Source organism: Cetorhinus maximus, chromosome 2 (genome assembly GCF_964194155.1).
Source record: "Cetorhinus maximus chromosome 2, sCetMax3.hap1.1, whole genome shotgun sequence".
In the NCBI taxonomy this organism is placed as follows: domain Eukaryota; kingdom Metazoa; phylum Chordata; class Chondrichthyes; order Lamniformes; family Cetorhinidae; genus Cetorhinus; species Cetorhinus maximus.
In genome coordinates, this window is record NC_135880.1 from 35,514,315 (window position 1) to 35,532,561 (window position 18,247).

General features: G+C 42.4%; 1 protein-coding gene across 1 annotated transcript in view; it reads left to right on the forward strand.

The window, feature by feature from the left end:
• The window catches only part of serinc5 (serine incorporator 5), a 90,322-nt gene that overhangs the window by 61,689 nt on the left and 10,386 nt on the right, over positions 1-18,247 (forward strand). The window contains exons 5-9 of the mRNA XM_078563259.1: positions 2,213-2,306; positions 4,571-4,782; positions 14,526-14,621; positions 14,762-14,888; positions 16,156-16,225. Coding sequence (XP_078419385.1) covers positions 2,213-2,306; positions 4,571-4,782; positions 14,526-14,621; positions 14,762-14,888; positions 16,156-16,225 — 599 coding nt within the window. The remainder of the gene's footprint in view (positions 1-2,212; positions 2,307-4,570; positions 4,783-14,525; positions 14,622-14,761; positions 14,889-16,155; positions 16,226-18,247) is intronic.

Here is an 18,247-nt window from a genome sequence, read left to right on the forward strand (position 1 = left end):
ATGAATTGAATCTGATTGATCTGATTGTAACCTCAACTCTACACTCCCATCTACCCCCAATAGCCTCTTACCCCTATGCTTATCAAGAATCTATCTAGCTCTGCCTTAAAAATATTCAAAGACTCTGCTTCCACCACCTTTTGAGGAAGTGAGTTCCAAAGACTCACGACCCTCTGAGAGGAAAAAAATTCTCCTCATCCCTATCTTAAATGAGCGACCTCTTATTTTTAAACAGTGACCTCTAGTTCTGGATTATCCCACAAGAGGAAGCATCCTCTCCACAGCTACCCTGTCAAGACACCTCAGGATCTTAAAGGTTTCAATCAAGTCACCTCTTACTCTTCTAAACCCCAGCAGATACAAGGCTAGCTTGACCAACCTCTCCTCATAAGACAACCCTCCCATTCCAGGTATTAGTTTAGTAAACCTTCTCTGATCTGCTTCCAATGCATTTACATCCTTCCTTTAATAAGGAGACACAGAATTCCAGGTGTGGTCTCACTAATGCCCTGTATAACTGAAGCATAACCTCCTTACTTTTGTATACATTTCACCTCACAATAAACGATAAAATTCTATTAGCTTTCCTATTTACTTCCTGTACCTGCATAGCAGCCTTTTGTGACTCACAGACATTTCAAAGCTGCCTGGATTTAATGCGACTTCATGCGACTTCATGCGACTGACTTGCAACAGTATTAAATAGCAAAGGGCTACTGTTCCCATGGAAATGATCTGTCATATACATCAATAAATTTTCATAACTTTGCGCAGCCAAGTGTTGAAGAACACATTTGAATATATAGAACAGGGAAGACCAAACCATGAAGCCTTAAATTCTAGAATTCACCCAAGTGTAGCTTTATTGTTTTTTTTTTGCACTGAATTGAATTGGAAAATGTAGGTAGTAGACTGGTGTTATAAGAATTGATTTTCCAGGCAACTTTTCTTGGTGGACACAATTAACATTATTTACAAGACAGCAACAGCAACTACACGTGTGCGTCAAACTCCATAACTGAAGAAGAACCCCCCCCACCGAGGTTCCCCGCACTGCTAACTGATCTGGTTTAGGCAGATCATGTGATCTTACAACACCGGATTATTCTTAAAGCTATAGTCCTATGTTTATCCAAACTATAATTACTACAACTGGGATGACTAAGCTTCCTCTATCCTGGAGTGTTTTGTAGAGTTTGTTTCCTGCTGTAACAAAACTGAAGAGAAAAAAAGGTCTGCGTTCTAATCTGAGGCACACAACTATTTTATTGCCCCAAAGTCTTGGTTTCTTGGAATTGGCAACAATCAGTGAAGGACCATTTGCTCTTCCTAAAAATGAATAAATTAAAGCCGAACGTTACATTGGACCAAATGTTGTTGTTAAAATAATGGTCAGGCTAATGGCACTGTCCATTAATCTATGCATAAATGGTACAGTAACTTCAGGAGTGGAGCTGATGCACGGTTAAATACCAATATCCATAAGTTTCTGCCAAGTTGCACAGCTCCACTGTTAACTGTGTGCAAAAGTCATCATGTCTGCCTCGCAACAAATGCAATGAATAGTGTGAAGTTCTGTATTTGAACAGTAGATATAAAGTAAATCTGCAATTGAAAGTTAAGTTTTGCCATTCAAAGTCTCCCCTTTTAACCATGTACTAATAGTTAATTACTACCAATCAACCTCTCAGTCCCTGAAAATTAACTATTAAATGTGGAGTTTAATTCCTTGCGGTATTAATTGTTAGATTTGGAGATTGAAAAAAAAATCAAATCTTAAATTTTAGAAACACTTGTTCTTTTTGTCTCTCTCTTCTCCCTGATTTCCCTCTCTTTTATTTCTTGTTCTGTCCCTGATTTGAGACATGAGTTCTCCCACTTTAATTTACACTTTCTTCTTCGATGTCCTTCCTCTTTTTATTTCTCACTTCTTCCATCTGATTGGATAAGGAGGTGTGTGGTTGGCTGCCCTGTTTCCCTTGCCATGCTATTATTAGCTCACACTTCCAGCAACTTCTGATGCAAGCTATTATAAAACCTAAACACACACGAGTAAGTCTGACTAATGGCAGGTGCTATTAAAAGCCCTGTTCACTATGATTTTTGGTAAACCATACATATTTGTAAAGAAATAACGCTGCATTTCTGGATAATATAATCTAGGTTGGACAGTCATGCATGCTAATTATTTGTTTTGCTTTTTTGAGAGCAGCATGGTTGTACATTGGCGCAGCTGGGGCCTTTCTCTTCATCCTGATTCAGCTCATGCTGCTGGTGGAGTTTGCACACAAATGGAACAAAACTTGGTGAGTGACTTCCCTTGAAAAGCTTTTAGAAGTAGTGAGCCCTTTGAAGTTTGAACAGACAAGCGACAAAGTTTTCGGACTGGCGACCAATTGGTTTATCGTTGGGCAGAATAATAATTTATAAGTTTGTGCTTTTGTTCACCCTGGATCGTTTAGAAAGAGCGAGAAAACCTTTTTTCTCTCCGCAGCTTTGGGGGAGGATTTTCCCCTCGTTGGGCAGGCGCAGCCTGGGAGCGGCCGCGAAATGGCCTGCCGCCTGCGATCGGGGCCCCAACTGCAATTTCATGCTGGTTGGCCAATTAATGGCCAGCCAGCATGAAACGCACGCTGAGGGCCTCAGCGCTGCTGGGGGGAGGAGCGCGAGTGCTGCAGTTTGCGCATGTGCGGGGCTGCGATCATTGAAAGTTCCCCGAAGGCACAGAGCTGCTTCAGGGGGCTAAAGGATTTAAAAATTAAAAACATAGATTTGAAAAATAAGGGAAACATATCCCCACGTGAACAGGGATATGTTAAAATGAGTTTAAAACATTTTTTACTTTTTTTTTAAATTCACTGTTGGAAACCTCATCCTGCCCATGAATAAGGTTTCACAAAAAACGCAAAGGCCGCCTGGCCTATTCGCTCTCCTGCCAACCGTAAGGATGGACAGGCAGTGAAAAATTCAAATTCATTAATTGATTAGTGGGCTTAATAGCCCTCTTAATTGTTGGCGGGCGCACTGCCAACTCTTCCGCGTGCCCACTGACCGAAATATTGCGCGAGTGCGTGCTGACGTCGGGACATGTGGGCCAGACGTCACCGCGTGCTATTTCATGCTCAGGCGTATTGGGCGCGTGCCCACTTGCCGAGCTGAAAGTTCTGCCCCTGATGTATGTAATACCGCACGGTTTGTTTCCGAGACTGGGATCCATTGTTGGTTACAGAGCTATGGAGGCTGTTAGCCACTGTCTTGAAACTCCTTTTTGTAGTGCTTTGTGCTCAGAATTTTAATGTCACCGTTAACCTTCTTGTTGACATAATGATCCAGAGTGCATAAAGCAGTTGTGCGCCCAATCTTATTCTCAAAACAATACAGTGAAGGCACAACATCATTTTAATTATAAAGGCAAAATACTGCGGATGCTGGAAATCTGAAACAAAAACAAAAGGTGCTGGAAAAACTCAGCAGACCTGACAGCATCTGTGGAGAGAAAGACAGAGTTAACGTTTTTATCGACTTCACAAAGCAGATTAACAATCGTTGAATAATTGGCTGTATTGAAGGCAAAACTTCCTATAGTTGTGCATATTTTGGGTGGATGATGAGGACAAGTAGCTTCTTCCACTGCTGGTAAACATTTAATCAGCTTATCAAGCTGGATTCATTCTAGATTCCACTATTATTTGTGTTTGGGTGATATTATGCATAAAAGTAACCTTGCACTTACTTACCCCAAGTGCCTCACTAGGAGAGAGTAAGCTATTAATGGAGGGAGATAAGCCAACAATAGCAAGCTACCTGATTTTAGGCAAAGATACTGATCCCCCTCCCCTGGTCAGCAGGAAGACCAGTTAGGAACAATCCTTCTTTTCCTTACACCCCATAGGCCAATTGATCATCAAGGACCAGGGATAAATGAGCTGTTTCAGCTTTTAAAACTATTGCCCACAGAACAGTCAAAGGCAGGCCTACATATTTAATATACCCCTGTTCTCTCCAAGTCCCATCAGAATGTATCTTGGGCATCAACATTTTCTTTAGTGTAAGTACAATGAATACCTTGGAGTGTCCCATCTATCCTGTAAAGGTGATGTGTGGCTTTGAGCAGTAGTTCCACCTGGGCTGGCTTCCAGTGTTGAGCATGATGGCTAAAGGAAGGGGATGCGTAAAGGATACATTTTTCGGCAGGTCTGAAGGAGAAGCTTGAAGTGACATCAAAGCTAGTTTGTGGACTGTTCCTAGTAAGTGATTACAGAATGACATTGCCAGAAGTTTATAATCTGTACTGGCTGGCTTTATCAACCTGATGTGAAGGGGGACGATGGAAAACTGGCAAGGGATATAATTGTGTTTTTAATTTGAATAGAACCAGAGAGGTTTATTTTCCTCATATCTTAAGTTACTATACTCTTTTTGGGAAATGTGCCCTGTCAGTGCAGTGTTCTAATAAACGTCTAAGGTTCTGGGCACTGTTATCTCATATCTGGTATAACATGCGGACTTTTGCTATCCACTAGCCAAATGATGACTAACCAGTTTCCTGTTCTGTCTGTCTTGCTAATAGGTGGGCTGGAACAGCAAACAATAAATGCTGGTATGCTGCCTTGGCCCTGGTTACACTCACTCTTTACTCGGTCGCTGTTTGCGCTGTTATTCTAATGGTGATCTTTTACACCGACCCTGATGGATGTACGCTAAACAAGATTTTACTGGGTGTCAATGCTGGCCTCTGCTTCGTCGTCTCCATGGTGGCGATTACACCCTGTGTTCAAAAATGTGAGTTCATAAACTTTGAATACTGACCCGCGTACCATTAAACTAACACTTCCCCAGTGCTTTTATTTTCATCCCTGTGTTACTGGCTGAACTGCATGAGGAAAGTCACTGAGACCTGATTTGAGATTCACTTGTTTGTCCCTGTTGAAAACAGTTTCAAAGCATTAAAATAATATTTAAAATATCTTGTATTTTGATGCAGTTTAAGTGGTTAATTGTTGATGCTATCAGCTTTCTACTCTTTATGTGGACATCATGGGCAGAATTCTAACTGCCAAGGGGAAGCGGGTTCTGGTGTGGTTGATGGAAGGGCGTGTTAAATCACTCAAAAGTGGCCCTGCGTTGGTAACTGGACATGATCCCGCCCACTTTGGATTTGATTTCGCAGGGTTTTCAGGCAAATAGGGAACCCTTGGGCAGCTGTTGGGTATAAGTCATTACAATATGCAAGCAGGGAATTAACTTTGAATTTAACCCAGCATTCTGAGGGACCTAAAAAGGAATTTGCAGATGGACAAAAGGGCCATGGCTGAGGTATCAAATGAACACTTTGCATCTGTCTTTAGAACTGTCTTTGCATCTGTCTTTAGGCATCTATAGATTTAGCTGTTGGGGCGAAAGGGATCAAAGGGTATGGGGAGAAAGCGGGAGCAGGCTATTGAGTTGGATGATCAGTCATGATCATAATGAATGGCGGAGCAGGCTCGAAGGGCCAAATGGCCTACTCCTGCTCCTAATTTCTATGTTTACCTAGGATGTATATGCTACCCAGGCCATGGTGACTGACGAGGAAACTGTCACTAAAAGGGTTAAAAATTGACAAGGGGGAAGTGTTGAATAGACTGTCGGTACTTAAATTTGACAAGGCACCGGGACCGGATGAGAAGCATCCAAGGATGTTGAAGGAAGTGAGAGTAGAAGTTGCAGGGGCACTGGCCATAATCTTTCAGTCTTCCCTAGATTCAGGGGTGGTGCCAGAGGACTGGAGAATTGCAAACATTACGCCCTTGTTCAAAAAAGGTTGTAAGGATAAGCCCAGCAATTACAAACCACTCAGTTTAACTTCAGCGGTGGGCAAGATTCTAGAAACAATTATTCAGGATAGAATTGGTAGTCATATGGAAAAATATGAGTTGATAAGGAAGAGCCAGCATGGGTTTCTAAAGGGGAAATCGTGTTTAACTAACTTGCTGGAGTTTTTTGAAGAGGTAACAGAAAAGGTTGATGAGGGTAATGCTGTTGATATGGTGTACATGGATTTTCAAAAGGCATTTGATAGTGTCACACAACAGACTTGTGAGAAAAGTTATAGCTCATGGAACAAAAGGGACAGTAGCAATTTGGATACAAAATTGGCTGAAAAATAGGAAGCAGAGAGTAACAGTCAATGGATATTTTTCGGGCTGGAAGAAGGTTTGTAGGTGAGTTCCCTATGGGGTCGGTATTGGGACCCTAGCTTCTCCTGATATATATTAATAATCTAGATTTTGGTATGCACGGGACAATTTCAAAGATTGTGAATGATATAAAGCTTGAGAGTGTTATAAAGTGCAAGGAGGATGGTGTGGTACTTCAAAAGGACATAGACAAGTAGGTGGAGTGGGCAGATAGGTGGCAGATGAAGTTCAATGTGGAGAAGTGTGAGGTGGTGCATTTTGGTAGAAAGAACATGAACAGGCAATATAAAATAAGGGGTGAAATTTTGAAGGGGGTTCAGGAGCAGAAGGACTTTGGTGTATATGTGCATAGATCATTGAAGGTGGCAGGACAGGTGGAGAGAGCAGTTAATAAAGCATATAGTATCCTGGGCTTTATTAATAGGGGCATAGAGTACAAGAGCAGGGAGGTTATGCTGCAGTTATATAAGACACTCGTTAGACCTCAGCTGGAGTATTGTTTACAGTTCTGGGCACCATATTATAGGAAGGATGTGAACAGATTGGAGAGAGTGCAGAAGAGGTTTACAAGAATGGTTCCAGGGATGAGAAACTTCAGCTATGAGGATAGATTGGAGAAGTTGGGACTGTTCTCCTTGGAAAAAAGGCAGCTAAGAGGAGATTTGATAGAGATGCTCAAAATCATGAGGGGGCTGGATAGAGTAGATAGGGAGAAACCGTTCCCCTCGTAAAAGGATCAAGAACAAGAGGGGACAGATTTAAAGTGATTTGCAAAAGAAGCAAATGTGATGTGGGAAAAAGTTTTTTCATGCAATGAATGGTTTGGGTCTGGAATGCACTGCCTGGAAGTGTGATAGAGGCAGTTTCAACTGAGGCATTCAAGAGGGTATTAGATGATTTTTTGAATAGAAACAATGTGTAAGGGTACGGGGAAAAGGCAGGGCAATGGCACTAGGTCATAATGCTCATTTGGAGAGCAGGTGCAGACACGATGGGTCGAATGGCCTCCTTCTGTGCTACTAAAATTCTGTGATTCTGAGTTTAATTGTCAGCGCATGGGTCTCCTGAGCTGTCTGCAACTTGCTGGGGTCAACGAGGCGAGAATACGGCAGAGCAGTGCTAATTCAGTGAAACCGACAGGCTGAGATGACGCCATCTCCGAGCACGATGATGCTGTCTCTGGCATCTGGTGTTCTTGGCCTACGGCAGTGACCTTCCTACAACTTGCTACCAGCCTCCCCGCTGCGTGCGGGTCTGTTCAGTTGAGATTCGGCCCCATGTATCAATTAGATTGATACCCACTGATGATACAAACGCACTCTCTGTCTGGATTTTTCTTCTCTCAATTAAGCCTCTATTTTCTCTTTCTTCCCCTCTCTTCCTCTGTTCCTCTTCCCCTAACTCCATCTTTCTCTTTTTTTTTGGCTCTTCCTCCTTTTTCCTGCTCGTTAGACCTCTGTTTTATTATCATCAGCAATAACGATGAATGATTTTCGGTTTCTGTACTTGGCCATCTCCAGTTTCAGCCTCACTTTGTTATTTTAGCTAGTGATTGACAGCACTTGTCACCCTTCCTACTGGGTTGTGTGTGGAGGGGGCAGGACAGGGCTTCATGGCTTTGTGTAGGGAACAAGTTAAACTTGTCTGGCTGCTGCTTCTGGAGTTGACCTCACCATTCGCAGTAGTGGCTGGTACCCGCCTCCCAATTATTTTTACATAACTAAATTTCCATTACTTTCCCAATCCACAATTACCCTGTGACTTGTCTTTCCCGCACCAAACAAAGCCATGTGCTCCTAGTGTTTACTTTGTAAAAAGCCTTTGCATTCATTGTATTAAGTTACAAGGCTGTGATTACATGATTGGACTGTGACAAAGGTGGGCCTGATTTGGTACTTTGTGCAGCACTATCTCATGCAGAATTAACTGATTGTAACTGTTTGGATGCTTAAGAGGAACTATTTTGAGACATTGTGGAAAGGTGATATAATTCCTTAATCGAAAAACAGACCATGAACATCATGTGTACTGCTCAAAAGAAATCCAATCTGACTGGAAACGGAATTAGGTCATGTGAAAGTTAAAATAAAAAAATGTCATTGTCTGAAGGGAAAACCTGCAGATAAAGCCACACAGTTGTGTGTGTTTAGCAAGCAGGGTTGGTGAAGATAAGTGTGCACTCTCACCTACATCAGGCATTCTCTTTTTACCAAGGGGTTAGAAATCTTTCTATTAAAACCATGCTTTGTTTCAACACATGTTTGCCTGCTGTCCTTAAGGCACGGTACTTGATGTTCTGCTACCCTTGCCAGAAACTAAACTAATACGGCATCACAGTTGTAAAACCAGGATCCCTTTTGTGTGTCTCGGTTGGGTTTTGGCATCCATGCAGTCGCTGCAGCGATTCTGCATCAAGTGTGTGACATGTCAATCTGAAACTACTGTCAATGAGATGGGTCTTCAGTCCATCTTGTGCATGTCTTCTGTACCAGTCTCAAAGTGAAGCTCATTTTTAAAAGTAATGTTTTTACGGGTATCTGTGTTGTGTTCCCATTTTAAGAACACTTATGAATCTATAACATACTAAACATCTGCTCAAACCAGCCTGAATAACTTTTAAAAATTGGCAATCTTTTCTTTTTGCTATTCCTCTCCATTCAGCTCTCTAAAGAGAATGACTCTTGGCTAGAAAATGGCTCACAGGTTCCCTGTCGTCTTGTCTCCAATTGATCATTAAATGTGAATGACCTATGACAGTGAATATCAAAAGATTGTTGGATTGTCAAGCTGTTTGACTCTGAACCAATTCGATCTTTACCTGATGTCTCCAAATGCACATTTCACCAAATTTACTGGATAGCAGCATCTGTGTCTCATTTGGGTTAACTTTATCTCTATGTAGCCCAAAGGATCATTGCTGGAATGACCAGAGTGTTGGAGGGAAGAACAGGAGGGGATGCCCGTGACTTGATAACTAATGTTTAACATTGCAAGTAACTGGCTGGGACTTCTGTTCTTAAACACTTCTCAGTTGAAAAACCAATCGAATGTTTCAATAATTTCTTAATTCTTGAATTTTGTAATGAAACATATGAGACCCTGAGGGGCCTTGACAGGGTGGAAATGGAGAGGATGTTTCCTCTTGTGGAAAAATCTATAACTTGGGGTCATTGTTTAAAAATAAGGGGTCACCCATTTAAAACAGAGAGGAGGCAAAATTTTTTCTCTGGGAGGGTCGTGAGTCTTTGGAACTCTCTTCCTGAAAAGGTGGTGGAAGCAGAGTCTGTGAACATTTTTAAGGCAGAGGTGGATAGATTCTTGGTAAGCAAGGAGGTGATAGGTTATCAGGGATAGGTGGGATTTAGATTTCAGGTTACTATCAGATCAGCCACGATCTTATTAAATGGCAGAGAAGGCTCGAGGGGCTGAATGGCCTACTCCTGCTCGTTGTTCGTATGTTCATTCCTTATAGGACCCAGTGACAACATAAATCTTATTTTCACTAATATCTTTATGTCAAGAGGTAAAAGTTTCAACTTCGGGCGCAACCAGCAAAACGGGGGCAAATTGCACCCACAATGACTCCTGTTTTTTGAAAAGATTTTTTTCTCTTGAGTTTCCACTCAAACTCATTTGCCACACACAAAATCTGCTGTGAACCAGAGTGATCGGGTAACATTTTAAAATGTCTTTTGAAAGGAATATTTTGCTTTTAGAAGCAATGTTGCTTTTGATATATCATTGATATATTTGAGTGGTAACTTTACAAAGGGGTTTATCAGACAGAAATACACATTTTTTTATCATTAGTGTCATTCCACCACCTGTGAGTAGCCCAATTTTAAGTGACTTGTTAGGACCAGGTGGGAGGGAGTGAACTGTCTCCCCTCTATTCAACCTCCTCAGTTGGTTACGTAAAGTATCTTTTTCATGAGAATATGCCTTTTCCAATTTGGAATATATTTAGCTATTTAAGCAGTGAGCAATAAAGAGCAAATCAAATGGGGTTTTCTTGAGTCAAAGAAAGAGCAAATGTATTAACCACTAAACCAGAGGGGAAAAAAATAAAAACATGACATCAAACATTCGGCCCTCATGACCATTCAGTCTCACGCATGCGCTCAGACACACGCACAAAAACACACGCTCACACAAAAACACACGCTCACACAAAAACACACGCTCACACAAAAACACACGCGCACAAAAACACGCGCGCACAGGCACGCACATGCGCACGAGCACACACACAAACCGCACGCCACACACACAAACCGCACGCCACACACACAAACCACACGCCACACACACAAACCGCACGCCACACACACACCTCAGTTGGTTACAACAAAAGGTAAAGTTTCTTTTTCATGAGAATATGCCTTTTCCAAATTGGAATATATTTAGCTATTTAAGCAGTGAGCAATAAAGAGCCAATCAAATGGGGTTTTCTTGAGTCAAAGAAAGAGCAAATGTATTAACCACTAAACGAGAGGGGAAAAAAATAAAAACATGACATCAAGCATTCGGCCCTCATGACCATTCAGTCTCACACGTGCGCTCAAACACGCGCACAAAAACACATGCTCACACGCGCGCACAAAAACACACGCTCACAGGCACGCACAAAAACACACGCTCACAGGCACGCACATGCGCACGAGCACACACACAAACCGCACGAGCACACACACAAACCGCACGGCCCCACACACAAACCGCACGGCCACACACACAAACCGCACGCCAAACACACTGCGCGCGCACACACAGCCCCCCCCCCCCCCACCGCCAACCAAGAGTCCAATAAAAAAACATTAATGAATATAATGGTTAAGTGCCCTTTGATTGCCTTTGAGGCATAGATTTTTAAACCTTGCGCCAATTTGGATTAACTGGTTTGGTGGAGGTGGTCAGATGTAGAAGGTGTTGCAGTTATTACAAAATCTCGGTTCACTAGTAGATTTTTAGTAAGGTTGCCTTCTGAACCGGCTAATACTTGTTCCGAGAGCAGGAGCGCTTTCAGCCTGTCTCGTCTGCTTTCTTGCAAATCTCTTTGCAGTGACTGCAGCCTGGCCTAATATACTTCACCCACTGGGCAGGATTTTACAGCCCCGTCGACGCAGGGGCGGGGATGTAAAATGCGTCAAACCATTCAAAACTCCATTGACTTCAGTGGCACCATCAAATGTCGCCAGTGTAAAATTCCACCCGGTGTTTGCATTTTAATGTCTCCTTAGCCAGTGACAAGTTTCGATGGGTCTCTGAATTATAGGAAATGTCTTCTCTTCACACTCCCCTGAGGGTGTCTGGTTTGCTTTTCCACCTTCACCTTAGGAGGTGGCCTTGCATTTTAACTAGTTTGTTCTGTCTCATTTCAAATTACAAAATTTTCAGCCACTTGAAAGTTGAAAAGTCATATTTTCAAAAATAAAGGGACATAGCCTCATGACACCTCCACACCACAAGAAAAGGTATCTAAAAAAAAATACAAAGCATCAGAAAGCGCGTTCACTCCCATTCCCTCTCTTAGCTTTGGTCTGGATTGTCCCATCAGCTCTAACTGGGTCTCTTTACATTCTGGACAGGGCGTCCGCAATCACATTTGATTTCCCTGTGATGTGGGTGATTTTTAGGTGATCTGGTTGGAGAAACGAACTCCAATGGAATAACCTTGCATTCTGATTTTGAATTTCTCTACAAAGTGGGGCAGCTACAGTACTGAAGTTTGGGCGTAGAGCCCCCAAAAATCTCATGATTTCCTGTTTTATTGCAGGAATGGGAAATTATACTATTGCTAGGAACTTGCTCTTTGCAAAATTGACCACGAGGTCAGCTGCATGTAATTTCTGGGAAAGGGCTTCCAGTTGCTCTAAGTGAGTTTCACAGGTGTCACTGTGCATTCGCAGGTTGTCTAGGTACATTTCACAATTGGCTAAACCCACCACTACCTGGTTCATCAGCCTTTGCCCCAGCCACCTTTCAATCTCGGAGTCCAAATGGCATGGCTTGGCACTGGTATGACCCATCCGGAGTTACGACGGCGGAGATTTCCTTCACATGGGATGTCAAGGGAACCTGCCAGTAACCCTTCAGTAAATCTATCTTTCTAATGTAGGCTGCATTACCTACCCTATCTATGGAGTCTTTCAGGCTGGGAATCGGGTAGTAGCCGGCTCTGGTCACTGCATTGACCTTTCAGTAGTGAATGCAGAGCCTTGCGGAGCCGTCCAGCTTGGGCTCGAGCAGAACTAGGGAGCTCCGTCTACTGCTGTGAGGCTCTATTAGTTGGTGCTCCAGCAGGTAGGTAATCTCCTTTCAAACCTGAACCAGCTTCTCTGGGCTTAGATGTTAAAGATGTTGCCTAATGGGAGGGGCCTCTCCCACATCCACATCATGTAGAGCTAAAGTGGTCTGGCTTGCCTCTGCAGATGTTTTTAACTGCAGTGAGCAGCCTTGTCAGGTCCCCTCGCTGTCCTGCGTTTAGGTGGTGATTATGGTGGCAATTTCACTAGAATTTCTGTGCTTGCTAGCTGGACAGTAGGGGGTTCAGTGTGGGCCTCACCCACATCTCCCTCCAATTCATCCTCACTATTCTTTTTGTCCCCCAGGTCTGTTGTTATTGGACAGACCATTACCTGCTTGTGCCCTTCTTGGCTATGATATTGTTTAACATGTTGACACAACACGGCCTTTGCTTTTTCCTGTGGTCTAGGGTGCCAATTAGATAGTTTACCTCCAGAAGCTTCTTCATCTCCACAAGCTTCTTTGCTACTTTGTACAGGCCACTGAACCAAGCCTTTAGAAGTTTGCCCAGTATTGGTAGGAGCACTAGCACATAGCCTCCTGGCTGAAAGGTTCAGGCCCTGGCACATTTGTCCTGCTTTTTCATAGATGTTTGGGAGATTTTTAAGTTTTCTCGGGCTCTCATGAGTCGGAACACTGTTACGTTTTCTAACATAGAGACTTCCTCCTTCTGTTCTAAAAATCCCTCCTTGATTACTTTCGGAGGACCTCTCACTTGGTTTCTGTAAACTAATTCAAACAGAGTAAAACCTGTGGACTCATTGAGTGAGTCTCTGGTAGTGAACAGAAGAAAACCTAGCCCTTTATACCAGTCATGGGGGTACTCATGGCAGTCTGCCCCGATCATTGTTTTTAGGGTCTGGTGGTACCGTTCTAGAGTCCCCTGAGACTGTGGGTGATACGCTGAGGATTTAAGGTTACCCATGACTTCCTGGAATATTTTGGACCAATCCTAATTTCTCTGCCGCTATTTTATCTGTTTCCGTGTCCTCAACTTCCACCTCTCGATGTTTGGCCACCCGTTTTAAAATTTCTGTTTTTCTGGCTTTCGGGCGGAACTTCACCTCTAAGTGCTGAGCTATACCTTTTAATTTTCCCAAAGACAGTGCCCTCAACTTCTCGCAAGTTATCTCATCCTGTACGATGAAAGCATTGATGTCGAATGTGGATATTTTAGCACTTTAGTATCATAGACCTAAGAAAACCTTTTAACAGTTTTAAAATGATTTTTGAAGGAACAATTTACTTTCCCCACTCAAATTTTCTCATCAATTCATGGGAATAAATTTAGGATATGAGCCCCCAATTTTATGACCAGGTGAGAAGGAGTGAACTATCTCCCCTCTTTTCAACTTCCTCAGTTGGTCACAACAAAGGTTTACATTTCTTTTTCGTGAGGATATGCCTTTTCCAAATCGGAATGTATTTAACTATTTAGGCAGTGAGCAATAAAGAGCCAATCAAACAAGGTTTTCTTGAGTTAAAGGAAGAGCAAATTTATTAACCATGAAACCCAAGAAAAAAGTAATAAAAAATGCACCATCAAGTTCTCGGCTCTCATGCAATCATTAGGGCTCCCCCCGCCCTCCCCCTCCCACCCTTCCCCCCACCCTTCCCTCCCCCCTCCCCCTTCCTCCCACCCTTCCCCCTCCTCCCCTCTCACCCCCTCCCATCCTTCCCCCTCCTCCCCTCTCCCCCCTCTCCCCCCCACCCTCCTTACCCCTCCTCTTCCCCCCCCCCCAATCTCACACATACACATACACACACAGGTATCAGAGTTAAGGGAACTTAGAATTCCAGTAAAGGACATTAAAAGGGTACAAAGGGTACACAGTTAAGTGTCCTTTGATTGAATCCTGTTGGCACTAACCTGACCCACGGTCTAGCCATCTGTGCTAACTGGCTCCCATTCTATTTAATTAAAGGGAGGATATTATTTCCTTGCTCAGTGTATTTCACATTAGCTAAACTAAAAGTAATCATTAGCTATTTGCCTTGCAGAATTCTTTTAAATGATTTTCTGTTTGCTTTCTGTCTTAGATCAACCTAACTCAGGCCTCCTACAGTCGGGAGTAATCAGCTGTTATGTGATGTACCTCACTTTCTCTGCACTGGCCAATGCACCTCCAGAATACGGTACATACATATTTTAGAAAACCATAACAAAAAATTTAAATACATGTTTTTTGTGATGAATTATTTATTTTACTTTTTAAAATAGAATTATTATGTCTCTAAAGATTTAGTAGAACTCACTGTTTTTAATTGCTCTTCAGTTATGAAGGAGAAAGTGAATACCACAATATGCATTCCTCAATTATTGGGCAATGGTCTTCAAACAGATGACAAGCTTGTTTCTGTGCTGGGAGCTATTATCATGTATGGCTGCGTGCTTTATGCCTGGTAGGTTAATCTCTTGCTTTGCTGTTCAAGACACAAAAGCCAATATCTGGGTGTAGTAACAGGGATCGAACCTTTGAATTAGCTTGGATCTCAAACAGTATCATTTCACAGAATGAGAAAGCCCTGCTAGTCCAATACTCCCTGGACTGCAATCTTGCTTTCAGCACATTCTAATTATAGAATTTGAGATGCTGAAGTGGAGGCAGCACACTGAAAGCTTGTGTGTGTGAAAAATAAATGTGGGCAAGGACTAGTTCTCATCCATCATTTAAAATTAATACAAATGTTGCTATGTAATTTGGAAGCTGTTAAAGTTTGCAATTGTACAGCCCGTCTCGGGTGGAATGCAACGAGTTATTGAGTGAAGAGAACACTTCCAGATATGGATGCCAATTGCCATTATAATCACTGAAAGCTGCATTCTGAACACTAATAATCAATCATTTGGAGTTCTGACTCATTTGTTCCTCCCAGATTTTATTTCTTATTTTTATTTCAAATGTGAAAATTTTTTTAAAATGAGATTGGAACGCAGAACCTAAACTCTGAAAGCAGCTATTTAACACTGTTGAATGGTTACAGATTATGGTTTTGTTAATTGTAAAACCAGAAACTAATTTTTTTATAATGTCCTGTGCAGTGGCATGTGGCAGATTCCTCCAGCACAGGACGGGGTGGGGAGGCAGGGGTGGGGCGGGTGGAGGGAGAAAGGTTGCTGTTGGCGTTTACTGATGCGCAGGCGAAGCTGTACTTGTGAGGGGTATGGGGGAGGTTTACGTCCAATTATGTCTGTAAGATTACTAATAAGTGGCCTTATTAAGCAGAGTCGAGTTGAGTCAAATCAGGGTCAGTTTTCAAACTCTAATTATGACCTGAAGTGGCCTGTCAAGGGCTGCTCTAAAAATACATTCATGGAACTAAAGGACAAGTGGGAACAAAATGACTATGTAGGATGTTGGAAGATGCATCAGATGTACAGCAGCTCCAGGAGGAGGCGGGTTATGTGTGTTAAGCGTTTTAATGATAGTATTTTTTTTAAAGTTCCGCCAGACAATTGACCCACAAGGCTTGGGGAAACATTTGGTCTCTGCTGAGATGATCAATGCTGCTACAATCTGGACAATCATGGGAGTGGAGAAGTAAGGCATACTTTGGTGGTGTTGCCATTTTGTGATTAATGGACTCTCAAGTGGTAGAGCGACAGCAGGAGGCCTTCAAGAAACCCCAATCTGATTTAAAATTATTTATTTGTTGTTTCTGTTTTTAGTCTAACCTCTACGACACGTTCCAGCTCAGCAACACTGGGAGTGAGCAAAATCCCACCCTCGGAACCAACTGTGAGTATATATCTGAGTTGCCAAAGTGGAAGAAACTGAAGCCTATGCCTGGACCTAAGATTGGTTTCAAGCTGTTGTACTGTTGCTTCTTACATGTGCCAATGCTGGTTCACTGACTTTTGTCCCATTCAAATGCTGGCTGAGTGGCATTTTTGTGCAAAGTGCCCTGGAGGGGGTGTTGGGGGGTATAATTTATTATTAATTCAAGAAAAATACATTGCTCACTTGGATCTTTGAAAGGTTTTAACCAGTGGAACATTTCGTGAGCTTGTGATAAAATATTTTACGAAATGATCTTGATGTTTTAAAAGGAAGCATTTCCTTAATTGAAATTATATTTTATTTACTGAAGTGAGGAGGAAAGCCTTAGATTACACGACAATATACTCGGGCTGGTCAGATGGGCAGATCGGGTGGCAAATGGAATTTAATCCTGAGAAGTGTGAGGTGCTGCATTTTGGGAGGACTAACACAGCAAGGGAATACACAATGAATGGTAGGACCCTAGGAAGTACAGAGGATCAGAGGAATCTTGATGTACATGTCCATAGATCCCTGAAGGCAGCAGCACAGGTAAATAAGGTGGTTAAGAAGGCATATGGAATACTTGCCTAGTCGAGACATAGAATATAAGAGCAGGGAGGTTATGTTGGAGCTGTATAAAAGGCTAGTTAGACCACAGCTGGAGTACTGCGTGCAGTTCTGGTCACCACACTATAGGAAGGATGTGATTGCACTGGAGAGTGTGCAGAGGAGATTCACAAGGATGTTGCCTAGGCTCGAGCGTTTCAGCTATGAAGGGAGACTGGTTAAGCTAGGGTTGGTTTCCTTAGAGCAGTGAAGGCTGAGGGGGGACTTGATAGAGGTATACAAAATTATGAGGGGCATAGATAGGGTAGAATGGAAGAAACTTTTCCCCTTAGCGGAGGTGTAAATAACCAGGGGGTATGGATTTAAGATAAGGGGCAGGAGGCTTAGAGGGGATTTGAGGAAAAAACTTTTCACCCAGAGGGTGGTTGGAAGCTGGAAGACACTGCTTGAGCAGGTGGTAGAGGCAGGAACCCTCAGAATATTTGTTGTGCACGGACAGGATGGGCGGAAGGGCCTGTTTCTGTGCTGTATAGTTCTGACTCGATGACTCTATAATCACTAGCTGACTGAAAGCTATTAAATAAAGCTAAATTAGTGGCTAGTTTTTTTATTAACTTTTAAAAATCTGTCTTGCTTTTGGGAAGAGATTTTCCAGCTTTAAATCCACTTTTAGAAAGTGGGTCCGACAGGGGTTTCATTTAATTTCCTGCCAAATGCATATCATCGAAAATGGATGGGTTCAAGTTGGAGTGATATTGCGGATCTTGGATGCGTCTCTTGTTTGACTTTACAACCTGATATCCCCTCCCACTATTTGCAGTAAAGGTTATATTTCCAAAGAAATATTCTGAACAAAGTTTATGGCCATAATGTAGTGTTTCTGTTTCAGAAGTGTATTAAAAAAATGTTGATGTTATTTCCAGTAGTATTTATTGGTCTACTCCCTGAAAAACATTTATACTGGGGTTTGGTGGGTGGAGAATGTTTAATGATATATGTATGCATAGTGTGTTAGTGCAAAATTCCAGTCTATGCAGACATTCAAATAGGCTGAACTGGTGTGAGTTTGCAGCAGCCTGTTAGCTGTAGCTGTGCTCTCATACCATGACCAGTGCCTAAGTACCCAGAGCTTCTGCATATTTTCACCTACATTTTATGCACTTGAGATCCAATCCACCCACAGCCTGCCTTGCAATGTGCTTTCATTAGCGTGTTGAAATAAAAAAATCTTGGCATTGCACTTGCTTGAAATTATGCTTGAATAAAGTGTTGAGTAAACTTCTTCAATACACTATGTAATTATTATCATCATTGTCTTCGCTTTGGGTGTGGTTGCAGTCTGGTAATTAAACTCATTTTCAGCTACCTGACAGAGACTAAACATCCTTAGTTGCTCTTGAGCAACTTTTCTTGAGCTGTTTGCAGTTTGTG